General features: G+C 38.8%; 1 protein-coding gene across 3 annotated transcripts in view; it reads right to left on the minus strand.

The window, feature by feature from the left end:
- Positions 1–4,320: 4,320 nt before the first annotated feature.
- Positions 4,321–13,365, minus strand: part of si:dkeyp-23e4.3 (rho GTPase-activating protein 7) — a 161,263-nt gene continuing 152,218 nt past the window's right edge. For all 3 annotated transcript variants that reach the window (XM_062048866.1, XM_062048865.1, XM_062048867.1), the window contains one exon: positions 4,321–5,611. In XM_062048866.1, coding sequence (XP_061904850.1) covers positions 5,503–5,611 — 109 coding nt within the window. In that variant the 3' untranslated portion in view covers positions 4,321–5,502. The remainder of the gene's footprint in view (positions 5,612–13,365) is intronic.

The following is a 13,365-nucleotide window of genomic DNA, read 5'->3' on the forward strand; positions in this document are numbered from 1 at the left end:
GGGCTTATTTGGTATAGCCTAGGTAACGTAGACTAATTCGTTTAACATATCCAACCGTATGTCTACTTACTTTTTTTTCTTCTGTTAGCACTATGCAGGAATAAAATGGCATCTACAGTGCCAGGATTCAGGCGATTGGTTCAACCGCCACCTGCCCGAATCTATTTAAAATCTATTTTTTTCGTCAAGTCATCCGCCCGACTCGCGGATTATCCGCGGTTGTGTCCGCAAACCGCGCATCTCTAGCGTGTACGGTGTTTATACACGATTAATGCAGTGTTTTTTGAATATGCACACGAGTTTACTTTGACAAACCTAATAAGATACCCCAAAGCTGCTACAAATGATTAGAGAATGAGGGCACAGCGTCAGCACTCAGACTTTTGTGACTTTGGACTAAATTGCAACCTGGACAACATCTTGGGGACACCGTCTGCTCTGCATGGCAAAGCATGATGAATTTGAGGACCGGAAATAGACCATTAGAGTGAAAAGTAACTTATTTTTTTTCTCCGCTTGATCAAACAAACATTCTAATCTGGATTGTCCCTAGTTGCAAGCGACTGGCAAAGTCGTTCCCCAGAGGACAGTGCAGCCATGACGCAAAAAAACGACTTCCCAGTCAACAACACCTTAGGAGTTGAACTTTGTCGTGCTTGCAGGCCATAACACATACACACACACAATTGACTGCCACATATGCACACGTACCCCCACCCCACGCCTTTCCCACCCCTTAACCCCCTTGAGGTGCGACAGAAAGGCTGCGGTTACAACACCGGATTCCCCCTTCCCCCTCCTTTTGCAAGTCTTGTGGTTTATGTGTCGTAACATGTGTATATGTGCTTATTGTGGCTATCACGTTGTTTTTCCCTGCACCCAGACTGAACCCCCACATAGGAGCCTAGTCTGGAATCATATGTCTGCACTTGAAAGGGTCTATGCTGAAAATGTAACTTTGTACTTGTTATGCGTAATGATAAACATTCCTACCTCCTCATCAGGACAGGTGGGTGTTGCTGCAGTTTTTAGCTTTGTCCCCACGTTCATTCTCTTCTCGGGTGCCTGGCAAGTTTGAGTTTCAAAACACTGTTCTTAAAAGGGGCTGTTTGCAACATTTACCGTAATTTCCGGACTATAAGCCGCTACTTTTTCCCCTCGTTCTGGTCCCTGCGGCTTATACAAGGGTGCGGCTTATTTACGGCCTGTTCTTCTCCGACACCGACGATGAGGATTTCGGTGGTTTTAGTACGCAGGAGGAAGACGATGACACAATGATTAAAGACTGACTTTTCATATACCGGTAGGCTGGTTATTTTGATAACGTACAGGCGTGCACTTTGTATTACTTTGCACCGTTGTATTATTTGTACTCTGCACGAATGCTGTTCGCCATGTCAAAGATGTGAAAGTTTGATTGAATGATTGAAAGATTTATTGTTAATGAATGGGACGCTTTGCGTTCCCAAACAGTCATCTCTGTCCCAACAATCCCCTCCGTGGTAGCAGGAACCCCTATATACTACGGTAATTACACATCAAAACCCTGCGGCTTATAGTCGGGTGCGGCTTATATATGGAGCAATCTGTATTTTCCCCTAAATTTAGCTGGTGCGGCTTATAGTCAGGTGCGGCTTATAGTCCGGAAATTACGGTACACAGATGCCTAGAGGGTGCCAAATTTCCAATATATTTTACGTAGCATCTCCCGCCCTTTTACGGCTTCTCCTACGTAATGACGTAAGTATGTAACACATTCACGCGCATTAGCTTTAAGTGTTGTTAACTAATAATAGCAATCTGTATAGCTAACATTAGCTGCCACCGAATGTATATTCTATCATAACAACAACATGACGGTAAATTGTTCGTTACCAATCATTTATTCGGCCAGTAAAAAAAGGTAATTACCATATTTTTCGGACTATAAGTCACAGTTTTTTTCATAGTTTGGCCGGGGGTGCGACTTATACTCAGGAGCGACTTATGTGTGAAATTATTAACACATTACCGTAAAATATCAAATAATATTATTTAGCTCATTCACGTAAGAGACTAGACGTATAAGATTTCATGGGATTTAGCGATTAGGAGTGACCGATTGTTTGGTAAACGTAGAGCATGTTCTATATGTTATAGTTATTTGAATGACTCTTACCATAATATGTTACGTTAACATACCAGGCACGTTCTCAGTTGGTTATTTATGCGTCATATAACGTACACTTATTCAGCCTGTTGTTCACTATTCTTTATTTATTTTAAATTGCCTTTCAAATGTCTATTCTTGGTGTTGGATGTTATCAAATAAATTTCCCCCAAAAATGCGACTTATACTCCAGTGCGACTTATATATGTTTTTTTCCTTCTTTATTATGCATTTTCGGCTGGTGCGACTTATAGTCCGAAAAATACGGTACACAAACTTCGTAATTGTGAAAAATATAGACAATCGTCAAACAAGTGTGTTCTGTTAAACCACAAATCGTAACATAAACTAGACGGTGGTGGTCTTATATATATTTTGTATGTTACTGTGAGGATGTTGCAAACAGCACCTTTAATGGAGATCTTTCCAAAATGTTACACTTTTGAATTGTAAATGAATTAAAACATAACATACTAGCTAGTGTACATTCTGCATTAGTGTTGGCTAAGTAGGGATAAATGTTACAAAACATTAATATTAGCACTAGCCTAGTAGTCATATCAAGTAACAGAGAAAACACAAAGCTAGCAAGCTAACAATAGCAGCTATGCCAAGCTATACAAAGCGTTGGTGCATGCCAAGATTCTAATATAATATGAGCATAAATATAGAAAATGCAAATATAAATAAATAAAAAAATAGCTGGATTATGCAATGCGTTAAGGGAAACATTGGCAAACTTACCACTATGTGCTAACATGCATTTTATAGCTGGGATATGAACGCTGTCCTATAAAAGAGTTAGAAGAAACATCAGTTAGTAGGATGTGTGAACAGCATGCAAATATGTATTCGCATAACTAGCTGGACTACCAATGTGAGCAATGTCAACAAGACATTACATTTTAGCAAGTATTAGCAGAAAAAACCTAAAATGTAGCACTATTTGCATGAACAGCTGCAACTTACCATTTTTGGTTTCTGTTAATACATACAAATATTAGCATGAATAGCTGATGTCTGTACTAACTGTGTTAATGGACCTGTCCACCAAGCAAACATGCAAATACATATTAGAGCAAACAGCTGGGGTACAAATGCACTCAGTGGCAAACATGTGTATGCTTACATGCAAATATTAGCACACTTAGCTTGACTACCAACACTGTCCTATAAAGTGATTGCATGGTACATGTTTTTATTAAATTCATATTAACATAAATAGCTGAACTATAAATGGTAGAAAATAATAAACGGAAACATCATGTTACTTTTCGATGACGACATGCAAATATTAGCATAAATAGCTGGAATATAACATACACACTTAAGCCCTATGACAATGGTTCTTAACCTGGGTTCGATCGAACCCTGGGGGTTCGGTGAGTCAGGCTCAGGGGTTCGGCGGAGGTCAAGACACACCCGACTCATCATGTAAATAAAAACTTCTCCCTATCGGCGTATTACGGATACGGCAACAGCAGAAGTCACACTGATTTGCAGGTGTGTAATTTGTTGTGCGTTTATGCATTGATTGATTGACAGTAATAAAACATGGTAACACTTTAGTATGGGGAACATATTCACCATTAATTAGTTGCTTATTAACATGCAAATTAGTAACATATTGGCTCTTAACTAGTCATTATTAAGTACTTATTAATGCCTTATTCGGCATGGTCTTATTATAACCCTAACCCTCTAACCCTGGCCCTAACCCTAACCAAATAACTCTAAATTAAGTCTTTGTTACTTAGAATATGTTCCCCTAGTGTCCAAAAAACTCTAAATTAAGTCTTTGTTACTTAGAATGTGTTCCCCGTACTAAAGTGTTACCAAAAACATATAACTTTGTCTTGAATTTGAAAAAAAACAACATTTTATTTTTCACTAAAGAAGGGTTCGGTGAATGCGCATATGAAACTGGTGGGGTTCGGTACCTCCAACAAGGTTAAGAACCACTGCCCTATGAGCATTAATAGCTTCAAAATGGTATTAGAATAAATAGCTGAAACAGAAATGTTGCGTGTTAAAGAGTTGTTCATGGAAACAGAACATACACATTAGCAAATGTAGCTGTAATAAAAACATTCACATGAAGCGGTTATAGCTGTCAAGAGACAATAACAATCTAATGGTTGTGTTAAATATCTTACTTTGTCAGCATATGACGCAGTACATGATGAAGTCAATCAAACATGACTAAAACCCTAAAAATGTACACGCTGTTTTCTAATGATTAATGCATAAGGCCTTTCGTGAAGTAGGTTACGACATATTTTTGGCCAAGCCCAAGGGACCGGTCCAAAATGTCACTTCTAGTTGTTTTAGCTCCATATGGGAGCGACGCACACATAGCCAGATTTATTGAAGGCGCCTGTAGGCCTTTTCTGTGCTCCTGTTTGTTTGTCATGTGCATAAATTAATCCTTCCTCAAAATCCCGCTTATACAGGGCTCTTCCGTCCTCGTTAAAAGTATTTTTTCTTCCCACGTTGTTGAGAGTTTTTATCAGAGATTAAACCATCCAATCTCAGATGAACGGGGAAGATATGGAAATGTGTGCAAATTAATTATGTGTGGGCGTATTAAGAGTGCGAGAAAAGGTGACTTGTTTTGATGTACGTGAGTGCCAGCTTTATTCATCTCGTCTTCACCTCGTCAAAGAACACAGGACACGCGTTCTCAGACAAAAACACTTTAATCAGGTGCATTTTGTTGAGAGCTTTGATTTAAATATCCGATATTTGGAGTTGAATTAAATAGAGTGGAACAATTCCATCAATTTTCTGGCGCGCCTTTGCTGGTTTTGGTTGCCCTCGTCACGTCCAGAACCGCGTTCAGGTTGAAGTATTCGCCGAGTCTGCTCGGATATCCGCCAGCGTTCAGAATAGTCGCCCATTGTGGTTCATTAAGTTTTCGTCAATCCGCAACATTGCAAAAACATTGTGGCGCCGCCCCGCGGAGAGGTAGGCACAGTACATGGCCTCCTGTTTTCTCACATTTAACATCTGCTGGACAACAAAAAAAATCCACACTTCCTGCTGTTTGTCCTTCTTACTTCCTGTGTTTGTGTGCGTCCGTGGGCCGTACGCTTGCTGCATCTTTCCCTTGCTTCCGCCCTTAGTGTTTTTTCCTTCTTCGTGAATGTCTCATTGGGGAGAGGCAGACCACCTTTCAAAAGCCTCCGACGGGGGAAAAAAACTCAAGCGGAGCCAAAGAGAAGCAATGTCGGGAAAGGTCTCACCGTGGGTTTGTGAGCTCCACTTTGGAATACAAGTGAAGCTCTGCAGTTTAACGAGACAAGAGATAGTGAAGAGTGCTACCTTTTTTGAAGTGCAAAAAAACTCTTCAATCAAATGCCGGTCTCTTTGTGTTGAGCTCTGAAGGACTCTTGGATCGCCAGCAGACCGGCAGACAGGCGATGTCCGCTCACTTTGTGGTGCCACACTTGTGAGCGGCCCCTACAGGATGGACAACAAAACAATGAGTTACAATCAGAGATGTCCGATAATATCGGCCTGCCGATATTATCGGCCGATATATGCGTTAAAATGTAATATCGGAAATTATCGGTATCGTTTTTTTTATTATCGGTATCGTTTTTTCTTTCTTTTTTTTTTCTTTTAATTAAATCAACATAAAAAACACAAGATACACTTACAATTAGTGCACCAACCCAAAAAACCTCCCTCCCTCATTCACACAAAAGGGTTGTTTCTTTCTGTTATTAATATTCTGGTTCCTACATTATATATCAATATATATCAATACAGTCTGCAAGGGATACAGTCCGTAAGCACATATGATTGTGCGTGCTGCTGGTCCACTAATAGTACTAACCTTTAACAGTTAATTTTACTAATTTTCATTCATTACTAGTTTCTATGTAACTGTTTTTATATTCTTGTACTTTATTTTTTATTCAAGAAAATGTTTTTAATTTATTTATCTTATTTTACTAATTTTTTTAAAAAGTACCTTATCTTCACCATACCTGGTTGTCCAAATTAGGCATAATAATGTGTTAATTCCACGACTGCATATATCGGTTGATATCGGTATCGGTTGATATCGGTATCGGTAATTAAAGAGTTGGACAATATCGGAATATCGGATATCGGCAAAAAGCCATTATCGGACATCCCTAGTTACAATATTGGAAAGCACAGCTCAGTTTGCACAACCATATTGGCTTTGTGTTGCGCTGGGATAAAACATACTACTCCATTTAAAAAAAAAAACTCAGCTCTAATTGACACTGGGTTGTGCTGCTACAATACCAATATTGGCCTCCACTCTATTAAACACAAGGTTATATACTACCTTACATAGCTATGACACCGTACTATAGTATGTCCGCAAATATTGGCCTCCACTCTATTAAACACCAGGTTATATACTACCTTACATAGCTATGACACCGTACTATAGTATGTCCGCCAATATTGGCCTCCACTCTATTAAACACCAGGTTATATACTACCTTACATAGCTATGACACCGTACTATAGTATGTCCGCAAATATTGGCCTCCACTCTATTAAACACCAGGTTATACTACCTTACATAGCTATGACACCATACTATAGTATGTCCACAAATAATGGCCTGCACTCTATTAAACACCAGATTATACTACCTTACATAGCAATGACACCGTACTATAGTATGTCCGCAAATATTGGCCTCCACTCTATTAAACACCAGGTTATACTACCTTACATAGCTATGACACCGTACTATAGTATGTCCGCAAATATTGGCCTCCACTCTATTAAACACCAGGTTATATACTACCTTACATAGCTATGACACCGTACTATAGTATGTCTGCAAATATTGGCCTCCACTCTATTAAACACCAGATTATACTACCTTACATAGCTATGACACCATACTATAGTATGTCCACAAATAATGGCCTCCACTCTATTAAACACCAGATTATACTACCTTACATAGCAATGACACCGTACTATAGTATGTCCGCAAATATTGGCCTCCACTCTATTAAACACCAGGTTATATACTACCTTACATAGCTATGACACCGTACTATAGTATGTCCGCAAATATTGGCCTCCACTCTATTAAACACCAGGTTATATACTACCTTACATAGCTATGACACCGTACTATAGTATGTCCGCAAATATTGGCCTCCACTCTATTAAACACCAGGTTATACTACCTTACATAGCTATGACACCATACTATAGTATGTCCACAAATAATGGCCTGCACTCTATTAAACACCAGATTATACTACCTTACATAGCAATGACACCGTACTATAGTATGTCCGCAAATATTGGCCTCCACTCTATTAAACACCAGGTTATACTACCTTACATAGCTATGACACCGTACTATAGTATGTCCGCAAATATTGGCCTCCACTCTATTAAACACCAGGTTATATACTACCTTACATAGCTATGTCACCGTACTATAGTATGTCCGCAAATATTGGCCTCCACTCTATTAAACACCAGATTATACTACCTTACATAGCTATGACACCATACTATAGTATGACCACAAATAATGGCCTCCACTCTATTAAACACCAGGTTATACTACCTTACATAGCTATGACACCGTACTATAATATGTCCGCAAATATTGGCCTCCACTCTATTAAACACCAGGTTATACTACCTTACATAGCTATGACACCATACTATAGTATGTCCACAAATAATGGCCTCCACTCTATTAAACACCAGATTATACTACCTTACATAACTATGACACCATACTATAGTATGACCACAAATAATGGCCTCCACTCTATTAAACACCAGATTATACTACCTTACATAGCAATGACACCGTACTATAGTATGTCCGCAAATATTGGCCTCCACTCTATTAAACACCAGGTTATACTACCTTACATAGCTATGACACCGTACTATAGTATGTCCGCAAATATTGGCCTCCACTCTATTAAACACCAGGTTATATACTACCTTACATAGCTATGTCACCGTACTATAGTATGTCCGCAAATATTGGCCTCCACTCTATTAAACACCAGATTATACTACCTTACATAGCTATGACACCATACTATAGTATGACCACAAATAATGGCCTCCACTCTATTAAACACCAGGTTATACTACCTTACATAGCTATGACACCGTACTATAGTATGTCCGCAAATATTGGCCTCCACTCTATTAAACACCAGGTTATACTACCTTACATAGCTATGACACCATACTATAGTATGTCCACAAATAATGGCCTCCACTCTATTAAACACCAGATTATACTACCTTACATAGCAATGACACCGTACTATAGTATGTCCGCAAATATTGGCCTCCACTCTATTAAACACCAGGTTATATACTACCTTACATAGCTATGACACCGTACTATAGTATGTCCGCAAATATTGGCCTCCACTCTATTAAACACCAGGTTATATACTACCTTACATAGCTATGACACCGTACTATAGTATGTCCGCAAATATTGGCCTCCACTCTATTAAACACCAGGTTATATACTACCTTACATAGCTATGACACCGTACTATAGTATGTCCGCAAATATTGGCCTCCACTCTATTAAACACCAGGTTATACTACCTTACATAGCTATGACACCGTACTATAGTATGTCCACAAATAATGGCCTCCACTCTATTAAACACCAGATTATACTACCTTACATAGCAATGACACCGTACTATAGTATGTCCACAAATAATGGCCTCCACTCTATTAAACACCACGTTATACTACCTTACATAGCTATGACACCGTACTATAGTATGTCCGCAAATATTGGCCTCCACTCTATTAAACACCAGGTTATACTACCTTACATAGCTATGACACCATACTATAGTATGTCCACATATAATGGCCTGCACTCTATTAAACACCAGATTATACTACCTTACATAGCAATGACACCGTACTATAGTATGTCCGCAAATATTGGCCTCCACTCTATTAAACACCAGGTTATACTACCTTACATAGCTATGACACCGTACTATAGTATGTCCGCAAATATTGGCCTCCACTCTATTAAACACCAGGTTATATACTACCTTACATAGCAATGACACCGTACTATAGTATGTCCGCAAATATTGGCCTCCACTCTATTAAACACCAGATTATACTACCTTACATAGCTATGACACCATACTATAGTATGACCACAAATAATGGCCTCCACTCTATTAAACACCAGGTTATATTACCTTACATAGCTATGACACCGTACTATAGTATGTCCGCAAATATTGGCCTCCACTCTATTAAACACCAGGTTATACTACCTTACATAGCTATGACACCATACTATAGTATGTCCACAAATAATGGACTCCACTCTATTAAACACCAGATTATACTACCTTACATAGCAATGACACCGTACTATAGTATGTCCGCAAATATTGGCCTCCACTCTATTAAACACCAGGTTATATACTACCTTACATAGCTATGACACCGTACTATAGCATGTCCGCAAATATTGGCCTCCACTCTATTAAACACCAGGTTATACTACCTTACATAGCTATGACACCATACTATAGTATGTCCACAAATAATGGCCTGCACTCTATTAAACACCAGATTATACTACCTTACATAGCAATGACACCGTACTATAGTATGTCCGCAAATATTGGCCTCCACTCTATTAAACACCAGGTTATACTACCTTACATAGCTATGACACCGTACTATAGTATGTCCGCAAATATTGGCCTCCACTCTATTAAACACCAGGTTATATACTACCTTACATAGCTATGACACCGTACTATAGTATGTCCGCAAATATTGGCCTCCACTCTATTAAACACCAGATTATACTACCTTACATAGCTATGACACCATACTATAGTATGTCCACAAATAATGGCCTCCACTCTATTAAACACCAGATTATACTACCTTACATAGCAATGACACCGTACTATAGTATGTCCGCAAATATTGGCCTCCACTCTATTAAACACCAGGTTATATACTACCTTACATAGCTATGACACCGTACTATAGTATGTCCGCAAATATTGGCCTCCACTCTATTAAACACCAGGTTATATACTACCTTACATAGCTATGACACCGTACTATAGTATGTCCGCAAATATTGGCCTCCACTCTATTAAACACCAGGTTATACTACCTTACATAGCTATGACACCATACTATAGTATGTCCACAAATAATGGCCTCCACTCTATTAAACACCAGATTATACTACCTTACATAGCAATGACACCATACTATAGTATGTCCGCAAATATTGGCCTCCACTCTATTAAACACCAGGTTATACTCCCTTACATAGCTATGACACCGTACTATAGTATGTCCGCAAATATTGGCCTCCACTCTATTAAACACCAGGTTATATACTACCTTACATAGCTATGACACCGTACTATAGTATGTCCGCAAATATTGGCCTCCACTCTATTAAACACCAGGTTATATACTACCTTACATAGCTATGACACCGTACTATAGTATGTCCGCAAATATTGGCCTCCACTCTATTAAACACCAGGTTATACTACCTTACATAGCTATGACACCATACTATAGTATGTCCACAAATAATGGCCTCCACTCTATTAAACACCAGATTATACTACCTTACATAGCAATGACACCATACTATAGTATGTCCGCAAATATTGGCCTCCACTCTATTAAACACCAGGTTATACTACCTTACATAGCTATGACACCGTACTATAGTATGTCCGCAAATATTGGCCTCCACTCTATTAAACACCAGGTTATATACTACCTTAGATAGCTATGACACCGTACTATAGTATGTCCGCAAATATTGGCCTCCACTCTATTAAACACCAGATTATACTACCTTACATAGCTATGACACCATACTATAGTATGACCACAAATAATGGCCTCCACTCTATTAAACACCACGTTATACTACCTTACATAGCTATGACACCGTACTATAGTATGTCCGCAAATATTGGCCTCCACTCTATTAAACACCAGGTTATATACTACCTTAGATAGCTATGACACCGTACTATAGTATGTCCGCAAATATTGGCCTCCACTCTATTAAACACCAGGTTATACTACCTTACATAGCTATGACACCGTACTATAGTATGTCCGCAAATATTGGCCTCCACTCTATTAAACACCAGGTTATATACTACCTTACATAGCTATGACACCGTACTATAGTATGTCCGCAAATATTGGCCTCCACTCTATTAAACACCAGGTTATATACTACCTTACATAGCTATGACACCGTACTATAGTATGTCCGCAAATATTGGCCTCCACTCTATTAAACACCAGGTTATACTACCTTACATAGCTATGACACCATACTATAGTATGTCCACAAATAATGGCCTCCACTCTATTAAACACCAGATTATACTACCTTACATAGCAATGACACCGTACTATAGTATGTCCGCAAATATTGGCCTCCACTCTATTAAACACCAGGTTATACTACCTTGCATAGCTATGACACCGTACTATAGTATGTCTGCAAATATTGGCCTCCACTCTATTAAACACCAGGTTATATACTACCTTAGATAGCTATGACACCGTACTATAGTATGTCCGCAAATATTGGCCTCCACTCTATTAAACACCAGATTATACTACTTTACATAGCTATGACACCATACTATAGTATGACCACAAATAATGGCCTCCACTCTATTAAACACCACGTTATACTACCTTACATAGCTATGACACCGTACTATAGTATGTCCGCAAATATTGGCCTCCACTCTATTAAACACCAGGTTATATACTACCTTAGATAGCTATGACACCGTACTATAGTATGTCCGCAAATATTGGCCTCCACTCTATTAAACACCAGATTATACTACCTTACATAGCTATGACACCATACTATAGTATGACCACAAATAATGGCCTCCACTCTATTAAACACCACGTTATAATACCTTACATAGCTATGACACCGTACTATAGTATGTCCGCAAATATTGGCCTCCACTCTATTAAACACCAGGTTATACTACCTTACATAGCTATGACACCATACTATAGTATGTCCACAAATAATGGCCTGCACTCTATTAAACACCAGATTATACTACCTTACATAGCAATGACACCGTACTATAGTATGTCCGCAAATATTGGCCTCCACTCTATTAAACACCAGGTTATACTACCTTACATAGCTATGACACCGTACTATAGTATGTCCGCAAATATTGGCCTCCACTCTATTAAACACCAGGTTATATACTACCTTACATAGCTATGTCACCGTACTATAGTATGTCCGCAAATATTGGCCTCCACTCTATTAAACACCAGATTATACTACCTTACATAGCTATGACACCATACTATAGTATGACCACAAATAATGGCCTCCACTCTATTAAACACCAGGTTATACTACCTTACATAGCTATGACACCGTACTATAGTATGTCCGCAAATATTGGCCTCCACTCTATTAAACACCAGGTTATACTACCTTACATAGCTATGACACCATACTATAGTATGTCCACAAATAATGGCCTCCACTCTATTAAACACCAGATTATACTACCTTACATAACTATGACACCATACTATAGTATGACCACAAATAATGGCCTCCACTCTATTAAACACCAGATTATACTACCTTACATAGCAATGACACCGTACTATAGTATGTCCGCAAATATTGGCCTCCACTCTATTAAACACCAGGTTATACTGCCTTACATAGCTATGACACCGTACTATAGTATGTCCGCAAATATTGGCCTCCACTCTATTAAACACCAGGTTATATACTACCTTACATAGCTATGTCACCGTACTATAGTATGTCCGCAAATATTGGCCTCCACTCTATTAAACACCCGATTATACTACCTTACATAGCTATGACACCATACTATAGTATGACCACAAATAATGGCCTCCACTCTATTAAACACCAGGTTATACTACCTTACATAGCTATGACACCGTACTATAGTATGTCCGCAAATATTGGCCTCCACTCTATTAAACACCAGGTTATACTACCTTACATAGCTATGACACCATACTATAGTATGTCCACAAATAATGGCCTCCACTCTATTAAACACCAGATTATACTACCTTACATAGCAATGACACCGTACTATAGTATGTCCGCAAATATTGGCCTCCACTCT

Source organism: Entelurus aequoreus, linkage group LG05, assembly GCF_033978785.1.
Source record: "Entelurus aequoreus isolate RoL-2023_Sb linkage group LG05, RoL_Eaeq_v1.1, whole genome shotgun sequence".
NCBI lineage: Eukaryota > Metazoa > Chordata > Actinopteri > Syngnathiformes > Syngnathidae > Entelurus > Entelurus aequoreus.